This window comes from Chlamydotis macqueenii, chromosome 7 (assembly GCF_036417535.1).
Source record: "Chlamydotis macqueenii isolate bChlMac1 chromosome 7, bChlMac1.mat, whole genome shotgun sequence".
NCBI lineage: Eukaryota > Metazoa > Chordata > Aves > Otidiformes > Otididae > Chlamydotis > Chlamydotis macqueenii.
Window position 1 is genome coordinate 33,889,014 of NC_141562.1, and position 23,622 is coordinate 33,912,635.

A 23,622-nucleotide genomic window follows, 5' to 3' on the forward strand; every position below is an offset into this window, starting at 1 on the left:
AGCTACACGTAACCTTAGATTTACAGCCTTACTACTGTAACTCTGCAAAATACAAAATGGATTTGTATGAAAAATATTAAATCAAACATCTTTTACATGATTGCAAGTGCATAGTTTACAAGTTCAGCCTTGTATGCCTGTTGTCAGTTTTACAGCAAGGGGAGACAAAGTTTTGACAGATGACAATACAGGATAAGCCCTTTATCATGTTTCACTTTTATTGAACATCTTCTGCAAACGCAGATTACAACCTTGCCCCAGGTTGCACGCATCAACTTCAGCCATGATAAAGCAATACTTTTTGAAAGCCAGATCCTAGTGGTAAGGGGTTAGGTAGTGGTTGATTTCTGGAGTTAGAGAAATTACAACAGTGTAACAGTCACTCATAAAAGCAGTATGGTGCAAGAGGCTCTTTGGTGCCAAAACACTGTCAGTGACGCATTTATGAATGCTACTGAGTAAAACGCAATCCAATTACAACTCCTCCTCACAGTGCTATAGAAACATTAAAGAACACTGGAGACTCCCATATCTTGAGCAGTCTGTGAAGAAAGATCGCCATTAAAGAAAAGCTGTATAAAAATCAATGACAAAAGACTTAAATGAGAAAGTATATCCTATCTTTCATCCTGAAATACAGGTCAGATATGGCCCAGCTCTACAGCAGGCATATTAAATAATCAGATTTAAGGTGATCTACGCATTGAGACCTGAAAGATCACTGCCTTAGGCTTACACCCATTTATATGGGCATTTATGTGACAATGTACTTGCATCATCTAAATCTTCAGTAGTGCCGAAAGAACATACTGCTTACATACCAGCATGCATCCAGAACACAGTCATATGTCAAACACCTAGAATTACGTAGAGACCCCAGACTTCAAGTGAAGTCTAAGAAATACTAAAGTAACTTGCAATTCATATATCTACTGACGTGTGATTTTCTTTTAAACCAGGTAAGTGTAACAAAAATGGAGACTTACTTGTGATTTTTTTTTTCCAAACTACAATGTATAGGCCGATCCTCGCGTAGATATACACATATATACAAGATTTATAGAAAAACAAAAGTCCTGTAGACAAGATTCCTAACTTCAGCAGAAAAACACTACGTATACCATAAAGAGGAAACAGAGATAAAGGGCAAATTCTCTCATCACAAGCACTTATGGTTCCACACTAACTTCAGTCATTATTGCATGCATTAAGTGCCCAGAGTTACAAGTATCTCTGGGTACAGCTGAGCCAACTGACTAAATTGCTCTTCCAGAATATCTCACTTTCAACCTGATCTAAAAGTCAAGGAACTATTCAAGCATGTCAAGTAGTAGAGGAGGAAAAAACGTCATGTGATTTGCTACAGCATTAAGTGTAGTTATTTGCACAACCTGGCTGGGTTTAACAAAACTGCAAGTTTCCATTTCAAAATCTATTTTAACTTGCAACACCTGCATGGTAAGAAACAGAAAAGATAAAAATATGCAGCTTCTCAGACACTCAGAACTACCAGCTCCAAAATCAAACATTCCACTTCTTTTAAAACGCAAGTTTGCTTCACTGAACTATCACTGCAAATCCTATTTTTTTTTTTTTTTAATTGTGCCTGCCTCAGTGTATTTCAGTATACAGCTGAAACATTTGCACCCCCTAGCTGTCACAGGTAAGACAGAGTACTTATATCTAACTTACATTCATTTTCAACTTCAAATTTATTGAGGCAGTTTGTATCAACGTATCCATAAAATAATTCAGAAATAACCCAAGTATACCATTTAAACATCTTCATGATTTATCCATTTACACACTCAGTACACAAACAACCCAGCCTCTGTACAGGTTCATCACATGCAAACCATCCATAAAGACAAAAACTTTAATTAAAAATAAGTCACGACTCAGTGTACTGTTTCAACTGCATCTCCATTTACCAAATGGCACATTGAATATTCTCTAAAATAAGATGTTTTTAACAATCTTGTTAAAAAATTCTTGGGCAAAATATTTCTAGACTTAAAAAACATCAAGATTTTTCAAAACACTCAAGATACTATACAACTTATAATAACCTTGAAATAGGTTTACAAGGTTGTTAACCAAGGTATTTACATACCAAATAATGTAAAGCAAAAATTCGTATTTCTAATGACAAAAAGGTGATGCATTAAAGATTTATGAAATTAAAATTAAGGCTCTTTGTTATAGTTCTTTATGTAACTTTACATAATAGCCAACTTTGGAAATGTCAGTCTTGCACATTCTTGTCAATCTACTGCATTTAAAGCAGTAGAGTATATTAAGTATTACTTTGAATAATTACATTGCTACTTCTATGTTTGAGCATGCTTTTGAAACACTGTAATTATGAAATATTTACAATGTGTAGCCTTCAAACTTTATGTAAAAGCACAAGTATGACTGTCTGATTTGAATACAAACAACATACTTGCAGAAACATTTTAACTTCTCAAAATTAAATGCAAATCACTAGTCTTAATAAGCAAACCATCTCTGAAAATGTGTGCCTGAATGTGGACAGTAAGTTATGTGAAATTACTCAGACAGTACTGTTTTTCATTTTAGACTGAACTATTCTTTGTATCGGACTGTTTTCTTTAAGCATGTAGAAAAATTAAATACTTTTTAAAAAAATTATTCCAAGACCTACATATACTTTCTGAGCTATGCCCATAGGTTCCTTGAAAAATCAATACTGTCTAGCAGGTTGTAATGATTGGTCCACAGTTTATTTCAGGATGTGTGTTCAACTAAAAGCAACTTGCTGCTTTTCCATGTCGTATCTCTTAAAAAGCACAGTGATATAAAACACTGAAGACAGAACAAAAAAAAAAAAATGGAATGGTAACCTAAAGATCAAATTCATTAGCCATTTCTCCTACTATATCAAAATTTGTAGTCAGAATTGTCTTTATTGACTTTATTTTTAATTTTTGTACACAAAGAAAAACATGTTCATATCCATCATGAACAAAAACTTAAAAAGGCAGAACTAGAAGACATTTGTGTCCTTCACCAAAGCAAAGCTGTGCTAAAGGTTCCAAACATTTCCATTTTTAAAATAAATATTTTCTTTTTTTCATTGTCTACATTCCAGTCTTCAGAATGTCACTGGAAACTGCAGCCTATCATGAAATACACACTTTTAAACAGAGTCCCAGCTCACTGCGTTTGGTAGCTTGCCATACCATATCCAGCTTGGTTAGGTATTACAGGAGCACCTTGTCCCTGGGCAGGTTGAGCACCAAATCCACCCATCCAAGCAGCAGATGGAGATTGGCTTAAAAAGAAACAGGATGGTTAAAAAAAGGAAAAAAAAAAAATCATGCAAGCTAGTCAAGTTATTTACAAGACAACAGACCAGAAGAAAGACACAAAAGCATACTTCCTCCACTACTATTCATATCAAAATAGAACAATTCATTTTTCTCTTTAATGAGTAATTCAGGTTAAGTGCTGATTCTTCAACATGTGATTCCTGAAAATATCATAAGCTTTTTAAGAACAAAGAAAAACCCACAAACCTTGGCTATTAGTTGCATAGGACAACTGCCTCCAAAGGCATGCACATACACAGGTGGCTGTAAGTCAACATCAGTGATGCAGAAATGCAAAAATTTCTCAATGCCTAATTAGCATGGATACCAGCAACAGGTTTATCAGGGCTTAACATGTTTAATTGGCAAGAGATAATGAAGAATTACATAAACAAAGAAGTTATTTTAAAAGTATATTAAACCAAAAAGTCTTTGCGAAGACTTCCATCTTGAAGAGATCAATTACTGTAAGCCCACTTGAATTCTGAAACTGTGCAAGTTCAAATGTCAGTAAGTAGTTTCTTCTCTCTGATCTGGTTGGAGATGGTCCCTGCTCCTTGCAGGGGTTTGGACTAGATGACCTTTAGAGGTCCCTTCCAACCCAAACTATTCTATGATTCTATGACTGTGAACCCTTTATGCAAATACCTGGGCTCCCTGGCTTGGACTCTCCAGTATTCACCACCTCAAGTCAGAAACCAGAAAAGTTTTAGGTATCAAATATGACCACCATCTGAAACTCTACCATAGAAGTAGTCTGTATGCCTTGAGTCTCAAACCACCCATACACATAAGATGTGGGATCAAGTACAAGTCAGAGTGACTCACCCCATTATTTGGTCCACGATAATCATTAAACATAAGCTTTAAGCACATACGAGTCCACATAAGACTTGAAAGCTCATGCAATCCTTGAACCAAATGAGCTTGAAACTCAAATACAACATTCTTGGAATATTCTAAAAAACAAAATAAAATTACTCACTCTACTCCAAAACCCTGTTGATTCCATGCTTGGCCATACATTCCATATGATGGTACTTGCCACCCATTAGCCATATATTGCCCGTACTGTTGTGGATTTCCATATACTTGGCTCCATTGCCCCCACTGACTGTAATCCACCTAAGGAGAGAAAAAAAATCATAGTACTTCAGGTTCTAGAGATGGATGATGTTCCTTCTGTGCCGCTGAAAGCAAAATTTTTGGCTACATCAATCACAGGGCTAAAATGAGCAATAATGAGATCAGAAAAAATAAATAAGACATCACTGCGACTTAATTAGATCCTTGTACTGAAAAATATATTTGTGTGTGTTTGAAATATGGAAGAATATTTGGCTGGACAGTCACTTTGTCTGCAGTTAGTGAACTAGCAAGAATCAGAATTACCTGATTTCTCCCCACCTCGAATCATATCCAGAAGACAGTAACAGATATTCCATCAAAATCACTAGCCCAATTTGATGAACAACTGGAACATAACTGAGACAGAACATGGAATTTCATAACAACACTACCACAAAATTTAGCTATTGTAACTGGGAAGGCATTATGGGTATATAGACAAGTGCTTTTGTGATACAGTGAAAAGGTTAAGTGCAGTTACCTGTTGGAAGTTTTTTGTCATATCGGGGGACTCTTTACCCCAGTAACATTTAACAACATGTCCTTCAATTGTGGTTCCATTAACTGAAACAATAGCATGTGCTGCACTTTCGTGGGTTGAAAATCTAAAAGATGTAAAAACAAACTAATGTTATCCTTTATAGTACTTTCACTTGATTGTTAAAAAACAGTGACTCCATACATACAGGAAATCCAGAGACAAAGATCTGCTTTCACAGATATTCATCTTCTCAGGTAAAAAGATTGGTGGTCACTTTTTAAAGTTTCAAATTTTTCTATGAACATATGGTGACAGCTTTTAATGTACCAGCAGAAGTTCAATCACATGAAATTACAGAAAGATGAAACATCACTACATTAGCAAAATCACAGATCTCATTTTTTCTCTGTCCATACCTGACAAATGAGTAACCTTTTTCTGGAAACACCCTTATTTCCATGATCTGTCCAAATGGCGAAAAAGTCTGTCTCATAAGTTGATCTACAACATACAATGTTTTTGAATTAGTAACCATCTTGGGTGTCTGAAAAGTTTCAGTAATAAAAAAGCAATGGAAGAAATCATACCTGTTAGCCCAGAGGCAATTCCTCCGCAGTACACAGTACAATTTTTTGGACTTGACTGATTTACTACGTCTTCAAATCTCAATTGTTTTGTATTATCTATAAAGAGAGAGGGCTTTTTTTAACCAGTAGGCTAACAGTAACCACAGAGTCCCATATACTTAAGACACTTACCTCATACACAAGTACAGATTATACATTTAACAAACACATTCAGTATTTTATGACAGACTAGTAGTGTCACCATCACGTTGACACAACACACCCAAAAAAATCTATTCTTTAAGACCTGGAAGTAAAGCTAGATATTAATTAAGTGACATGATTTTGGCAACATTATGTTTTATTTCTCCACTGAACAGTGACATGCAAGAGTGCAAACACAACACAGCATTACGTGAAGGTCTTACTTTCTTGTGTACTTTTGGGTGCTGGTGGTTTTCGTGTTGCCCAGTTAGTTCTGATCTGACGGCCTCCCAACCACTGGCCTCCCATGTGTACAATAGCATTTTCTGCATCCTAAGGAGATTAAAATAAAGGTTGTAACACATCTAAACAAGAAGTATGTACAAGTCTACTTCTAAGAAAGACTGAGTTGTCAGTTAATTCTGTTGACAAAATCAATAACAGTACTTAAGAGTATATGAAATTGTGAACAATTACAGCAAGCAGGCAAAAATGAAGTAACAGGAAGCCAATTAGTTACAGAGAAGCCCCTCAAAACCGATTTGGTAAAACCTTCCTCCCATCCCCATTTTCTACACGCAAGTCAGAAGCCTATTACAATCACGTATATATTAACTTCACACAACAAGCATCTGTATCAGAATATTTGAAGGCTGCCCAAAAAAGTACAACGGTGATACAGATGCCAGAAGCAATTACTGAAATCTAGCAACTATAATTTTAATTATATTTTTTTTTAAATCAAATTATTTGGTCAATTGATTGTACTGAAACATACAGAAGTGTATTTAATAGTAACAGATTAAAAGTCAGGGAAGACTTTTTAATCTTCAAAATCCCTCACTGGAAAATTTCTCAGATGCAGCCCAAGTAACATTTACACCATGTTTGCAAAAGACATTGTATAATAAGATCTGTGTTTTTCAGAATCTTAACATGCACTCAACATAATAAGCCAAGCTGAGGTAGAAAAATTCTAAGTTCTGGGAAGGCTGAACGGTAGTTCAAGAAACTAAAACTGCAATGCTGAGGTACAAACAGATTGTGCAAGTAAGCTTCCTTTTATTTACTATTTGCACACCTCCCCATCCCATCCTCTCTTCTGCCCTCTGCAGGCACACAATTTATGTCTGAGCAGCTGCAACCGACTCGTCTCAAACTCAAATCACTCAGGACCTCAATCCTCTTAAGTTCTAAATACAGAGTGCTCATTTTGAAGACAATACGTAAATACAAAAAGAAACTATGAGATGACCAATAATAATAAGAAAAACAAAAAGAACACCAAACAAAGCACCAGACAACAAAAAACTTACTCAAGTACTCTTTCTCCCAAAATATAGAGTAAGTTACAAACTGACTTAGAAAGGAAACTAGCTCTAATGAATCTTGCTGCCAGTCCTGAGGATCATAGCTCTGACAAAAATGGAAGGGAGCGCATTCCATAACTGTTCTGGTTCAAAGTAGGAGTTTAATTTTCTCATAACCGTGGTGTGCACTAAGACCTCAGACTGGAGTACCTGAACTCTGGGAACACATCCCACTTCCCCATATCTAGCAGGATGACAATAAATTCCAAAAAACAGGTGTTAAACTGTTCATGCAGTAACCCTATAGCTGCAGCTGCTGTTTGAATGAACAGCAATCAACACAAATTTCAGAAGTACTTTTTAGTATTAGATTTACGATTCATCCATTACTTTTGCAGAATGAATATAAATTTTAAACCGGAGTTTTTATGGCTCAGACTTAAAAGAATCCAGTAACTTGCATTCCATATGACTGTTACATTTCCCCTAATGTCACAGCAAACCAAACACAACTGCACAATAAGGGAAGAGGGGTACAAGGAAATAAGATATCTATTCCTCTTGTCCATTTCAGCTGCAACATAAAATAAACAAAGTGCAAATGGGAAAAATACACTGAATCAAGGCATTCAGTTGTAGTATCTTATGGCATTTGCAAATCTGAAGAGAAGAAATTCCAACTTTTTCTTCTGATTAAGATTCAGCTTCAGATAACTGTTACAGAAGACAGAAAGTCTTGACATGTAGGACTTCTGACCACACAAACAGGCTTATATGCCTAAAATCCTTAACTGTATGTGGTTTTCCTATGCAAAATAAGGAAAACTAGTTACACAGGTTGCCCATGCTGTCCTAAGTGTACCTCTAAACACATACTGCTCAATTTTCCAAATAATTTTCACAATTCTCTTATGCTGTCAAAGATTTAACTTCAAAATAACCAAGAATTACTTGTTGAGTCCATTGTATTGCTATAAATAGTAGGGTACAGCACTATTTTTATCAGCACTATACTGATTAAATTCTACAATAATTAATATCTGTATCAGAAAGGGATACTAGTCACTTGTCAGAAGCTTGTTTTCCTAAGCATACATATCATCATCATTATGTAATGACACCCAACACAAAACCAAGGACAATCTCAGGTTTTACAATATGCACAAGCAAAATGCTTTAGAAGTACAGAATCAACTCTTAGCTGCAAATTAATCGCTCAATAGAAAGAACCATCATAGATTTCAAAACATTCTAACAACTCAAAGCAAAAGACCAACCAAGAACTTCACTGAGGCGCAGAGCTCAAGCAAATAAACCCAGCCATACTTCAGTGTATGACACGCTTGGCTGCATTAGGTCCCCAGAAATACTGAGCTTTGGCATGGACCTAAACCCGGCAAACACCAAACCCTGCTGTGTAGCGTGGCACTGCACTCCTTGGGACGAGAGCTCCAGGATGCCATTTTGCAGCGGCTCCTAGCTTAACATACAGAACCACACTGGACCTGGCACGGTGCCTCTGCTAAGAGACTGTAAGCACTACCAATCGAACCGGGCACTCAACTTGCCGTAAGAGAGACGGTTCCACAGACTAAGCTGAACTACCCTAACACACCCAAACAAGCTGTCTATGTTCAGGCATCTTCTTTCACGATGTTCTCAAACCTCCTTTTCACAATGTTCTCATAGCATCACTGTCATCTGAATTGTTTCAACCCTTAACCACAAATAATAGAAGTTTCTGACTAAAGAAAACTTGTTACGTACACACAAATTTATTTCCCTTGGGAAAGTCTCATACATAGTGAATATATAAACAGAGAGGCAAAACTAGAAGTGGAGAATATGCAATTACTTTAAATCTACATTGTGATTACTCACCAGTTTGTTATAAAAAGATACAAAACCATAGCCTTTTGACTTTCCAGTTGCCATATCTTTAACTACCCGTGCATCCCTGTGAAAAGAAGCACAGCTATATGAGGGTAATATTAATAACCTGCAAAATAAAAACTAAAAGGAACCACACACACTGTATTGTGAGCATAATTTTTTCTTATAAATTCAGTTAGCCCTAAAACTACAGTCATTCCTGAACTCTCCCCTATTGCTTCTTTACCTGTTAGAAAAAAGCAGTAGGACAAAAAAAAATAACATGTAATAAACATGCAACCTATCCACATAACCTATAGTGGCTAAAACTAGAATGTTCAAATTTGAAGTATAAGAGAAACAAAGTTTCCTTTTCTAATATTCTATTGGCTAGGGTCCTCTAAGGTTTACTGTTCTATAAATTACTGTAACAATTCTATCTAATTTACCATGCATTTTCTAAATAGTTAAATGTCTTCTGCCTAGTGATACAAAATATATGAAATATTAAAAAATCGAAAAAGAGGAAAAAATAGGAATTAAAAGGCATACATGGCCTGTTAACAGATTTCTTTATTTTTCTTGGTCAATTCTCTACCATCATTTTGGAGTTTGGGCAGCTGTAAATTTTGAAAAATTGACATTTTCAGAAATTTAAGAAAGGAGAATAAAACTAACAACAATGCTAAGCACACCAGTACGAAAACAACAAATTTACACAGAAATTTTAGTGAGTAAGTTAAAATGATTGGAAATATAGAACTGCACTGAATATAGAATGTTAAAATGTAAATACTAAAATATGTATATATAAATAATGTATAATAAGAATAAATAGAAATGAGAAAAAATCTACAACTGAGTTCCAGTGTGCACAGTTCCTTGCAGTTAGCCTTCAAGATCCTGTCCATTCTTATGAGCAATTCTGCAAAATAACCAGAATGCTATTACTTTTAATTGTGACTTGGACTTTAGAAAAACTGCAGGTCTCAGGTATAAATATAGATTGAGAAACAGAAAACCTGAATTATTCTCTTTAAATTGATTTTTAAACAGTACTACTTACCACATTAAGAGACAAAAAGCAAAGTAAACAAAATAGCAGAGGTAAGAAATAAGATTTATGATTCATATAAAAATATGTGTACAGAACAAGAGAAAAATAAGAATTTTGTTCTTAGAAATATATTCCTGTAAAGCAGTATAAAAATGTTCATGTGCAACTTAGAAGATTAACAGACTTTTTTTGTAGCAGTACTCTTTTTAAAGACATATATACTTCAGCACTCGCATTCTTGCATGTTAAACATGCTCAATTAAAACACCAGGTGATTTGGTACCACCTGAATGATCTACGAGAAGTTTAAAGAAACATTCTCTTAAGTGGCAGAAATGTGCACATGTTGTAAATCCACCATTCTGTTATTTAAATATTGTAATCTTAATTCACCCCCCTTATAATCTATTTCATTCTCATAAATATTAGCTTTTTTCAAAACATTCACAAGTTATTCAGCTACCTGCTTCATAAAATCATATTCTGATTGCCCAATTTTCTATACTGCCTATAAAACACGGTATGAATGCATATAAAATACACTGAGAATACAACATACACCATTTGTCAAGTCACTATTCTGTACACATTCTGAACAAAGTTACACAGTAATCAAATTTTAATAAAAAGTTGAAGGACATTAGCATATAATGTAGGTTAAAAGCACATTGCTTTCAGCAAAACCAGAGCACAATCACATTATTGTATTTACAATCATGATAGATACTGAGATCAAACAACAACCCCTCTTTACTCCCCACCCACCATAAGGAAATTAACATCACAAAAATTATCTAGAAAGACAAGAAATAACACTTCAACTCAGAAATAAATTTTCCCTGTCATATTTTCTAACTGATATTAGAAATGTTTATTATGATACTTACGATATTTTACCGAAAGGAGCAAATGCTGACTTGATATCTTCTGTTGTTATTTCTGGACTTAAATCCCCAACGAACACATGGAAGTGATCTGAAAATAAACAATTTACTAATCAAATATTTAACTGCTATCTAAAATTTCAACTCCTGAGAAAGTGATGCTCTGCACACAGCACTGGGAACCAGGAACGCCCACGATTCCATTAGATGAGCAGCAGCAATTTAATCTGTTCACTCCAGTTTCCCCAGTTGTAAAGCAGAAACAGAAGAATTAGTTTGCAAAATTCTATTAAACACAAGAATGGGGAGGAGAAAAGTTATGTTTGAATGCATTTATGACAAGTTATTACCACGTTGTGAAGTATTTGTGTAGAAGTGATACTGTGGTATTACTTTACTTACTGGATGTATCTTTTTTCTGGCTACTTGGTGTTGTTGCCCAGTTTACTTTGACTTCCTGAAAATAAGTATAAGATTTAGTATAAATTCACAAAATCCTTACATTTTATAAGTTAATTCAAGGGTGGGTTATAACTGTCAATGTTTACAAATCATCAATCAATATAAAGCACTGTAGTAATTAGAACATCATAAACTATGTTTCCTAAACAAGACTTACTTCTTAAAATCAGTATATTTAAAATATTATTCAAACAATGTTTAACCTTGGTAAAAGTCTTCAACAAATCGTACGCCCCACAGTTTCATTAATATTTTTGCACAAATCTATATTCCTTAAATCTAATATTATGATGTAAGCAACTTACCTTTCCCAAAATTTTTCTCCCATTCATAGCAGCTAATGCAGCAGCTGCATCTCTGTGTTCATAAAATTCCACAAAGCAATAAGGGTCATTGCTTGTATGCTGCAAAACAGAAAATCCAACAGAAGAGTTGACCCTTCTGCTATCGGGTTGCTGAGAAGAAAATCCAGGAAAATATATTACTTATAGCTAGAAGTTTTAAGAATTATTCGCATTAGATTTATGAAATAGCCTTTGACATTACACTTAAATGCAAGAATTATTAAGATGGAATTTTTTTAAAGGTCTAGCAATTTCTCAAGTATTATTTACTTTGTATGAGGGCTCAGTACTTTAAGTTTACTACACTAATACAACTACCAGAAAACTGACCTGCAGACTGGATGGAAGGGGAGGAAAAAGGGGAAGAATGGAGAGAAAAACAAAAATAGTCCTCTGCCTCACACATATACTCAAAGCTTGAAAGGCGTGTTCCCCAGATACATTTTCGCCAATTTTCTCTCTCCTCCAACTTAAGAAATCTCTCCTTTTATTTGCTTGAAAATCACTAGCAGACAGCAACCTAGAAGATGATATTCTCAGGCTCAAGTGAAAAATGTTATACTCAGCAACTGGGAAATATCCCTTTAAAAGGACTCAAAAATAGTTTGACTGAGCAAAAAAGATATTAATCAATTGACTGTTACTCTGTTAAATCTTAGGTATAGCCTGTTTTTGCAGGATGGCCTATCGAATCACCTTAAAAAACACTAACTGACAAAGCAAGCTCACTGAAGTATTAAATGTACCAGCGTATTAAGTGCAGAGAATATAGAAGTTTTCAGAAAAGTTGATCAAGTGGAAACGAGGATTAGAATGCTAACTTTAACATTGGATGTAATCTGCCTAAAAGATGTAATGAGTACAAAAACTGGAGTTCAAAACTAGACTTCAGCTGAAGTGTAATTTTACTTTTAGATGGTGGGAAGGTCTTCTGTCACACTAAGAACTTGTCTGAACATGAGAAGACCATTTTTTGCAGATGCTCAGATCTTCAGGTGTTCAAGATATCTGTAAATGGTAGTCACACCATCTCTCTGGGTATTATATACCCCAAAATAAACACTGAAAATCTAAATGCTGGACATGTTGATGTCACATTCTACAAATGAAAAAGAGAGTGACCAAACAGTTGACTCAACTGTCTAGAGAAGGGGGGAAAAAAAAAAAGTCACAAAAGGAAAACATTCCAGTATAAACTTGATAGTGGTAATAACAACTGACAGGTAAGAACACTTAAATGTAACTCTGTGCCTATGAAAAGTTTACAATACATTGATTGGAAGGATGGACAATATGAACAGGTACTTTGACAGTTAAAAGCACTGTAGCTGCAGTCCAGCTCCAGTCTAGAATCCAACCTGCATTTGGTGACTGCTTGGTGACAGGTGCTAAGGTCAGTTGAGTGCGTTCACCTCTGTAAGACTGAATATAGCTGCAAGGAGTTTTTTGTTTACCTACTTATTTCATTAAGATGTCTCACTGGTTACTTCTATGTTTATGTAAAATCTTAAAACCACAAAGCCTAAACCAAGGTAAAATGAGTGTTGGAATTTCTCATGTAGTTATCAAGAAATCAAACTGATGCAACATGCTCTCAATCAGCTGGAGGTTGCAGCAGCAGTACCTTATTTATGAACAGCACACAACAACCAAAACTGTTTATCCAGAGAAAAACTAACAACTGTGCTCTGTTATCATTCTGTTTAGTTTTCTTTCTCCAATAAACTTAGAGAAAATGCGGCAGAGCTTGTCACTAAAAAGTTTTAATAAAGTACACAGGGAAAACCATTAGTTAAGACAAAGATGAGAGTGATTAAACAAGCATCAGGTGGATAATAAGCAGCTAAAACAAAAGTCATGTGTAACAATGAAAGGAAAAGATGACTACAGAGGAGCTAATAGTAGTGTTCCTAGAGAAGTCTGGTCACAAGACTTGCCTTCTAGTACTTTCATTAAGGATCTTGACAAAAAAAATAAATGTATTATACTCAGGAAATCTGTAATTACCAGTTAGTACGAACCATAATAAGTAAAGAAGAGCATATAGAAAATCAGAGTCGAAGAATCAAAGACTAAACATAGCAACAGTTCCAATTAGTCCCTACATGCTCTGAGTTTATCAGTTATAAATGCAGAAGGAAGGAAAAATATTAGGGAGCGAGAAGTTGTCTAGGATGTGTCAACAAGATCACAGAAATGGCTACCAAGCCTAAATGTATCAGAGTACTTACAACAGAGAGAAGAAAGTAGTAATACTTACCAATAGTTTGTACAAAAGACCTTATCTGGAATACTATGGGAATTTTGTCACTTGGTTTCAAGAAAAAAAAAATAATAATTTAAGAACAGAGAGGTGCAGATCTATTTGCACTGGCACAGAAGAGGCTTGGGAAGAGCAGAACTTATTTTGAAGGATTTTTTACTTTTCATCCACAGAGAAGAAGTATTTACATGAGAGGGAAAAGAATTACTGAGGCTCATGTTCAAATAGAGTGAAAAATGTACAAAATAGCCATGAATAACTCTTGAAACAAGTTTTCTGATCATGAGAACAACGTGGTTCTGAAAAGAGGGGGTAACAATCCTTTAAATAAATTGGAATCTCATCAGCTGGTAGAAGGTATGTGAGGGCTACAGGCAAAAGTACAGCACTGTAGACAGTAAAAGGTCTCTTCTGCAAAAAGTTGTCTCAAAAGTCAAACACAATCAACCTAAAAAAATCACTACCAGTAATGTCAAAAGAAGCCCCCAACTCCATTTATGTTGCACAACTTTATCCTAAGTTACATTATATTTGCTGCCCCTCTGGATGGGGAAAGCCTTACCTCTGTTATCATTTTACAGCTTTTGCATGGTCCAATCTGGCTGAATAACTGAAGTATAAGAACTTCAGTCACATCTCTGGAGAGGTTTCCTACATAGCTACACAAGGAAATAAGAAAACCAACATTTTAAACCAGAATTTTTCATCTTTTCAAGTGTAATCATCTTAAATTACTATGAAAAATCTCCCTTTAAGTATCCCAGGTATCTTAAAGACAGTATTAACAAATTATTTCACGATACAGTTTTAATGCAACGTTCATCCGGTTTCTCAAGTATGAAGTTGGTCACACAACTGAAAACATGAAGCTTGATACAGACATAATACTGGACACCAATATCTAGTGGCAATTCTTTCTTTGGTGGATAAATATCAAAAGCAGGAAGAACATTGCTCAAGAGTGTTGGGTACAACAAGTAACCAACTGCGCAAAGATGTTTTAAGCGTTACTTCCCACTGAGCATCTAATCAAGACTACTTCTGAATTTGGGTATGAACTCACTCCTAATTCCTATTACTTCAGTAGTAGCCATCAGACATAAATTGTGCTGCCTTGCAAGCGACCAACTCAATTTCTCTGTTTTCCTGAACATTTGGAAAATGAGTCCAGGTACCAATAGGCAAGACAATTTATGCAGCATCATGCCACAGGAATGCTCCGCACAGCAGTTATCTCAACAGTTACCACCTCTGTAAAAAACTCCCCAAAATTTTGGCAGTATTATTTTAATATCACCCATACTTTCTGGATTTTTTTTTTTATTTATAAAACCTTAGAAATAATTCCAAGTTCTGAAATACCTATCAAGTTTAGATAGAACCCTAGATTTTCCTAGTCAGAAATCTAGTAGTGGAGTATCAGAACCACTTCTAGATACTCTGCTACTTTTTACACTCACAAAAAGTACAACTAGGTCACAGAGATGGCTGAGAAACTTATGCATGCAAAACTGAATTCTTAGGGGGAAAAAAAAAAAGTGACTGATTTGTAATCAAATTGTAAACAAAGTGATCAGTTAAGAGAAAGGTTTGTCACACCAACAGAACTCAGAAGTCATCAGCACAGGAACATTCATTATCTTTACAAGTAAGCCTGTCAAGTATTCAAATGCAATCAATAACATGAGCAGAACTTGTGCGATTTAGCTGTTGAAACAATACACATTTTATTCTGTAATAGATCAAACGAATGTCATAATAGAGTACACTAAAGTCAGTCTGAGCTGTTAATACACTTCAGTGAACATAAACATGAACAAGCATTTCTTAATCTATACATAAGTCAAATTCTTTTGAGTAGAGCAATTTAAGTTCACACTTTTGCTTAATGGGCATCCCTTTAGAAATTCTGAAAAGCAATTTCTGTCTTTGACAACTGGACTTTCATCTAGCTTCAGCAAAATTAAAGTGGACAATATTTGTTTTCATCTGAACACACAACAATATCAACACATTTTTGTTTTTGTTGTTATTCTTTCAACAGCCATGAAACAGTTCTGCACTTTCTCAGTCAGAACTTAAATGCTACACAGGATCCAGAGTAAGTTTCTTACATATCATCTGAATAGAGAAATACCCATTAAAAGCTATCATGTATTCATTACTTTCTTAGTAAATATGTATGAATTACTAGGAGTCATTAATATAAGCCACATTTGCAGCCTGTATTGTTATAAAGCATTTCAGTAAAAAAGTTTAAAAAACTGTAACATTCTGTAAGACCCATTATAGGACAAACTGCTCATCTCATTGAGTTTTCAATTCTCTATTCTGAAAACTTAGTAGTTAAGCATTTATCCATACTTCCTTCTGAAACCTTAGCTAAATTTTTATTAATAATTCACCAAGACTAAACTGTAAATCACTAAGTTTTTAATGGAAATATTAACCTTAGCAGAAACTACTAAAATCAGATGGATAATAGAATTACAAGTGGGAATTCCCACATAAAGTGTCAGTACTGCTGTGGACTTGTAGAACACTATTAGTTAACACCATTCCTTAGCAGCATACTGTAAGCACCTGTACGCTAGCACTGACATGAAATAAAATAAATACAGTGAAGTTCTTTTAACATTATTTCTACTGCAAAAATCAGATACAGCAAGGAGTACAATTAACACTACAGAAAAAACAAAATCTCAGCCTCTTCTGCATTATATCAATATGGATTTTGGAAAGGTAAGAATTCTGAAAAGCAATCTGAAGAATTCCTCCTAGTTTGATCAAAAAAAACCCAGGAAAAATTATTCCTCAGAAACCTAATTAAGGCAGGAAAAATGACACTAACTGCTAGAAGAGATACTAGGTGGTTTTCCAATACCACTATGTCTCCATCAAGATAGCTGTGAGTGAGAATGTTGATCATAAACTTTATCTGTGAAACAGGTTGCCTGTTCATAAAAAGCAGCAGTGTAGTTCTGGACCACCTGACTGCTAAATTCAAACAGAAAGTCAAGTCCTAACGGTCTATTAACTCTCAAAATGCATAGATAAACACTGCCTTGATGTTTAATATTACCACAGTCAGAAGTCATTAATACCTTTCACAAGATGCTAAACACTCTGAAACTTGAATAATAGACATGCTGAGAATACCCGACAAGACAAAGTTCACGGAAAAAGGACAACATCCGCAGAGACCCAAATCTCTTGAACTGCAGGTAAAACACGGGAATACAAACTTCTACAAATTTGAAACAAGACACTGATAAATAAGACCTGATTGTTACTTTTGTGTCTTCAGGTAAAGTAGGTTGCAGTAGTATTACCTCCTTCTGTACAGTTAAAGGTGACTTAAAAAAAACCCACACAAGCAAACACCTTCAGTGTATAGTGTTTGAATACCGTACAACTAAGGAAAGAAATATATTCAACACATTAGGAACAGAAACCTTACCTGTCTGGAAACACAAAACTTTCCTCAGCTGATGCTAATCACTCACCACACACGGCCAGCCTGTCGGTGCACCCAGTTTTCCCCTTTCTAGCTCAATTTATACATGATACAACATAACATAGTATTTTCTATTCTACTTCATTAAATCAAAACAAGCAGAACCACATCTAAAGAAAACATATGGCTTTTAACATGCTACGGCACAGTATTTTAGTGGTTTTGTTACATTCTAAAGGATGTGTTATTCAAACTTTTAAAAAATTATAAAACCCAACAGAGAAGAAGCACTTACTATACTTTTATAGGCTGTTGTCTTGGTTAATGTGACAGGGCAGCAAAAGCGGTGGCTTTTTGCATACAGGCAACAGTTTGTTCCCTTCTGCAAGTCTGAAGCACTTAAATACCAATTAATAAGCACATACAAAAAAAACACCCAGACCAGATATTTATATAAATCTATATATGTATCTCCTGATACAAATTTCAATATATTACACTTTTGAATGCTGCTGACAACACAAGGAATAAGAAACTGTATTTGAAATTCAGAGATCTTGCAAAATTATCTAAAGGATAAAAGAAGCACATATGAACAGGTAATGAGTTTAGAATAAAACTCTTTGGCTTCAAAAGAAAAATTCTCTTTGTGAAGATAAACAGGTTTTAATTGTATCCTAGACAGGTAAGGAAAAAAGGGACATTTACAGCCACTACTTTTAGGTTCACAAAATTCCCCTACATACTACTTGGAGGGAAGACAGTATATATGTTTTCACACTCATACAGACAACACGCAAGAAATAGCAGATTCCAGATTTAAATGAAGAAAACATGATAAGGAATAAAGTAACGGATGTGGTGAAAAGCCCATAGAAATTCAAGTCGCATTTCTGCCTAATGCCAGTGAGCTACTGGAAATAAAATGATAGCAGGAAAAAAATCCATTCTGTAGATTCTACTAGCAGACAACATTCCGCCACAAGAGAAGAACTGAATCCACCTCCTGGTTCACAGCTGAAGTCTTAATTCTGCACCCCACCCAAATTGCACGACACTTAGAATACACCATGACAAGGCTAATGATATAACAACTTACAGGAACTCAGTGACTGCTCATGAAGTTTCTTCTGAAGTCATTAATAAGAAGAACATACAAATTTGGAATTTTTCTTCCAGTTATCAGCGACAACCGATAACATTAGGAACACATTAGGTTTCTGATAGCTTAGTTTCCACTTTAAAGTAGAAAAAGGACTTTGATGGAGCTCGTGATGGAAGAAGATCCATCAGTACTCTCAGAAAACAGAGCTATCAAGTAGTTTAAAAAAAAAAATCAGAAGCCCACAGTTAATTTCAGGATGAGATAAAAAATGACACATTGTGAATTTTCTGTATCACGTTTGAACTGAAGGGTGTGACAAATCCCACAAAAAGGCCTCCCTTTCTCAAGTTATCTTCAAATTGTTTAGAGAAGGAAAACTTCTTACCAGAAAATATTGAATGTTATTTTTCACATTTCTATGAGGGCCTACTAATTATGAAATGTGAGGAATAAAAATGCAAATGGTGTCTATTTTCCATATTAAGCCTCAGAAAATATTTTGAATTCTTAGAGGTTCGTGACTGACCTACCATGGCTGAAAATAACATAACAGCCCTGTAAGTACCACAAATGGAAACAATTATTATTCCTGAGATATTTAAGATGGGCATAAATGTTAGGTGAACAGTGGTTAGGTGGGTTTTTCTTTTTACAATTAAAAAAAATTGCTTGCAAGAGTTAAAAAAGAAAACTCTTTCTAAACCTAGAGGTTTAGTTTTTCTTTCCTGAAAGAACAGATGAAATACCAAAGACATTCATAAAGTAGCACTTAAACTATCAACCAAGTGCCTATCCACATGGTCAAACAGCTACATAAACAACTTGTTCTTCACTTAGTTTTTCCCCCCTGTAAAAACAAACAAACAAAACCAAGGAGTTCAACAATATTAGTATTATTAGTTGCTCTTAGAGGCCAGTGAGTTTCGTTTATATGAGAGAACATAACCGCTCTACATGAGAAGTATTATTATTGAAGTACTGAAAGTATTATTATTAAAGATAATAATCTTTAAAACACAATTTGCAATTCTAAATTTAAACACCTTTCATATAGAAGTAGGGATAAGAGGGAGATGTAAGAAATGCTACAGCAGAATTTTTGTGTTCTATGCCCTCAAACAACTACAGGAAAGTAACCCTACATGACTGTGGTTACTGCAAAACTACTAGGAAATGAATGTATATGCTGTTTATTAGTTTGACAAATTATACACAGAGTCACATGTGTGCAATAAAACATCTTGGGCAGCTGTAGAGATGCTATTTCAGACATCTTAGTAAAAATGTAATTTTTTTTCTTGTCACTGACTATGGGCTAAGTCAAGTCATCGATGGATGTAGTACCAAAGTACTACTCCTAATGTAGTACCAAAACTTGTTAGCAGTACTAAAACTTAGTCTAGATATAGCACTTATTTATTTAAAAAAAGGTGAGCCAATCAGGAACAGAAGAACCTTGAAAAGAAAAATGAGTAAAATGCTGTGTACCTTTGCCCCTTTCCCTCCTCTACATTCTAAAGCAACGCTCTGAAAACTACGTCCACTATCAGGGCCAAGACCTGGGCTCAGACCATTTGAGTAGTCAACACAAAAAGCATTTAAGGTATGCTTATTTAAACTATGCATCTCAGAGAGCAAGGACTAAGTAAGTGCTCATACTACACCATAAACAAGTTAAAAGAACTTTTGTAGACACAGGAAAGAGAAAAAAACACAAACTGTCTTTAAAAGCCTTAAATGCCAAGTCATCATTTTGGTAGTGGAAACAAACTAAAGCAATTTAGAGATATTTTCCAACTACTGTTTCAGTAGTTTCTTTAAAGCAGTCTTCAATCCAAATTATCTTGAAAAGACTTTCTGAAGGCTACTGTCCCAAAAAACTAAAGAGACAAAGATTTCATTTGCACTGTCTTGAGCTGTGTTTCTCGTATGTGCAGCCTGAGCATCGACTGTAGTGCTGAGACTGCCTTCCTTACACGGACAGCCCGAACACTGAACTGTTCATACAGCACATAACATCCTCTGGCAACTGGCGATCTATCAACTAGATAAAATAATCCACAACAGAATTACGTGATCTCAAGTGCCTAACCATACATACTACCCTCACCACGTAAGCTGACAGGACAAAGAAAACCCATCAAAACCATACCTGTAGAGTTGAAAAGAACTCAACAGCAATAAAAACAAAAAAACAAACTCAAATGTATATTTTTAAACAGAAAACAGATGACAGCCACCAGCTGATTAAACACTGCCTTGAGAGACACGGCCAACAGTTATTTCTTTTCGCAGGGCCCAAGAGACTGTTACTGAACCACATTGTAATACTGGAGGGAAAAGCAATGTTTCCTACCCTGCCCGCCACGGAGAGCCTCGTTTAACGGCGTTCCCCATCCCACCCACCGCAGGCAGAAAACAAAGAACTTTCCTACCGCCGGGACCGCTGTGAAGCGGGGGGACCCGAGGCCGGGAGACCCGACCCGACCCGCCCGGCGCCGGCCCCGGCAGAGTCTTGTGCCCGCAGGCCGGGCCGCGGGGCTCCCGCCCCCCGCAGGCGCTGGATACCGACCCAGTTAAACCCCGAGTCCCCTCGCTGCCGCCACCGCGGCGGCAGCTCCGGTTTCCCCCCCGTTTTCGCCCCGAACCGGTGCAACGCCAGCCTTGCGCCCTCCCTGTCTCCGCTGCTGGCAGCTGCGCTCTCCCGTGCCGCCCGCTCCCCTCTCCCCTCCCCACGGCCAGCTCTGGACCCCGCTCCCCATCCCGCCCTCACCCCAACCACCCTCCGCTCCGCTCCCCTCCCGCCGCCTCCCTCCGCTCCCCCGGGACCCCTCCGCCCTCCCCCGGCCCCGCTCTCCCCCCTCTCCACGCACCCGCCCGGCCCGCGCCTCCCCGCCCCCACGGCGGCCCGGCCACGCACGGCCTCCGGGAGTGCATCCCCCACGTCCCCGCCGCCCGCCCGGCCCTCTCCACCCCGGGCCCGGCGGGGCTCACTCCCCACCCCCGGAGCTCCCCGCGGTTCCCTCCCCACTCACAGGGTCCTGGGCTGCCCGTCGTCTTCCATAATGGTGGGCGAGCGGCGCTCTCAACCGCACCTGGGGGCAGCGCCGGAGGGGGGGGCTCCGCCGCGCAGGGAAGCGAAGGGAAGGTGAGGGTGAGGGCCCCGACTCCCCCCGCTCCGTCTCGCCCCCTCGCCAGGTCCCGACACCGCAGCCCCGAACAGGAGAGGGAAGAAGCACCACAAAATGGCCGCCGCCACCAGACACTCAGGAAGCCGCGCTCTGCGCAGCCGCACCCCGCCGGCCCGCTCCCTCTCGGACCGGATTCTCCTTCCCGGTCCCCGCCGCCGCGCCGCAGAGCGCGCTGGGGATCGTAGGCACTGACGGGCAGAGCGCGGCCGGACGGCGAGCGGGGCCCACCGGCCTTCTGGGTGTTGTAGTCCTCGGCCGCCGAAAGCGCTGCGAGCCTACGGGGAGAAAGACCGGGAAGAAACTACAACTCCCAGCATCCCTGGCGGCAGAGGGTCAACGGGCGTGTCCGGCCGCCCGGCGCGGGGCGAGCCCGGGCGGCGCGGATTGGCTGCGAGCAGCCCGGGAAGATTCGCTTCGCTGCGACACCGCCTCCCGCCAGCGCCTGGGCCGAGCGGGGCAGGGGCTGGGCAGCGGCCCCGGGCCTCCGGCCCCAGGCCCCCAGTCCGGCCCCTCGGGATGCCTCCAGCCTTCGGGCGCTGCCTTGGGAGTAGCTGGGGACAGCCCGTGTTGCAGCACAGCCCCCCGAGGGGGACTGACATGGCAGTAGTCTGTGTGTCTGTCTGGTGGGGGACTGACGTGGCGGTAGTATGGCATCAATGGCGAATAAAGCGATCTGACACAGCTCGGGGGGCTCCTCCTGTAAATGTTTATTGCCTGAGGGGAGTCCGATGTATACTGTAACACGTTCCTGTGTGCCGCACCCACAAGCAAAGATCATGGTTTTACATACTGTCTGCATACGGCACCAGGAACACAGCCGGCTGTCTCCAGACACCGCAGAGCCGAAGGACAGAGTCGGTTGTGAAGATCACGATTGTTATGAGATGTGTGATGCTTAAGGGGCTCACCAAGTGCAGAGATGATTGGGAAAGAAGCCTGTCTGTCTTGTCTCATTCACAAAGCAGAACTCAGTGCCAGCAACTGGGACACGGGACAAATGACAACGGAGCGGTGACGACGTCTCACAGTAGTTTCGAAGGAAGAAGCCTTGCGCATTATTATCCTTCATCAGCAATTTCAGCAAAGGCATGAAGTCTTGGGAAACTCTTCTGGCAGCACTCTCCTTTTTACACCAAATACAAAAATCCTCTCTGACATCATTAAACTATTCTTACTACAAAAGAAAAGGCTTAATAGAAGAATTTTTGTGGTAACTTTTATTTTTCTTTAGCTGATGAGAATTTAAGTTAAGAATTGTCAATGAGGAAATGGATCAGAATAGCTCTCCGTAACCAGGGTAGGAGTACCCTCACGTGCAGTTACTGCAGAATAATCACAGCAGTCTGATGCTGGGAGAAATTCAATTTGTATACATATCAAATATTCAAGTACTCTTAAATACTCTTCCTCTTCCAAAATAGTAACATCACAGAGAAAACTGCCTATATACTTACCAAAGGAGATATTTTCGTGCCTGCTGCTTACACAGTAACATTTTCCTATCTTTAACTTAAACATGCAAGACTGTTGCCAGGCATATATTTCTGGAAGAAGCTATTCTAGCTCAGAGATGCAGATACAGGTGGCTTAAGTAACTTTTAAAAATGTATTAAAAACACAGAAGGTTGAATACATAAGGAATTACTGGAATACTCTAAGCATGGGTTTTGAGTAGCCAAAGATCTGAGCATAAAGAACCTGCAAATCCAGCAGGGACCAACCAGTTTTTTGTCAGATGCTGCCACTGGCAACAGCAGTGGAAGGAGACACGAACAACGGGGAGAGAGGCGGTGGGTACTGGTGGGGGGGGGGCAAATGCCAGCTGCATCTCGCTTTGAAGTGGCCTGCATAGCACCTGCATCTGCCCGAGTCTGAGACCTGATATAAGACACACACATCTACAGCACGGACAAAAACGACTCCTGATGCAAACCATCTGTGTGGGCGTTCAGGAGCGCCTGCG

General features: G+C 38.1%; 1 protein-coding gene across 3 annotated transcripts; it reads right to left on the bottom strand.

The window, feature by feature from the left end:
• Positions 1-197: 197 nt before the first annotated feature.
• TIAL1 (TIA1 cytotoxic granule associated RNA binding protein like 1) lies at positions 198-21,753 on the bottom strand. Of its 3 annotated transcripts, none has more exons than XM_086751675.1 (12): positions 21,504-21,753; positions 14,469-14,565; positions 11,605-11,754; positions 11,240-11,294; positions 10,841-10,928; positions 8,906-8,981; positions 5,939-6,047; positions 5,532-5,627; positions 5,361-5,445; positions 4,945-5,068; positions 4,321-4,460; positions 198-3,298 (listed from the first exon to the last, which is right to left on the bottom strand). In XM_086751675.1, the coding sequence occupies exons 1-12, from the start codon at positions 21,530-21,532 to the stop codon at positions 3,181-3,183; spliced, it is 1,167 nt and encodes a 388-aa protein (XP_086607801.1). In that variant the 5' UTR covers positions 21,533-21,753; the 3' UTR covers positions 198-3,180. The 3 variants fall into 3 exon arrangements, with proteins under 3 accessions (XP_086607801.1, XP_086607802.1, XP_086607803.1); XM_086751676.1 differs by having other exon boundaries at positions 11,605-11,703; positions 21,504-21,752; XM_086751677.1 differs by lacking the exons at positions 10,841-10,928; positions 11,240-11,294; positions 11,605-11,754; positions 14,469-14,565; positions 21,504-21,753 and adding an exon at positions 9,449-9,516.
• Positions 21,754-23,622: the final 1,869 nt, after the last annotated feature.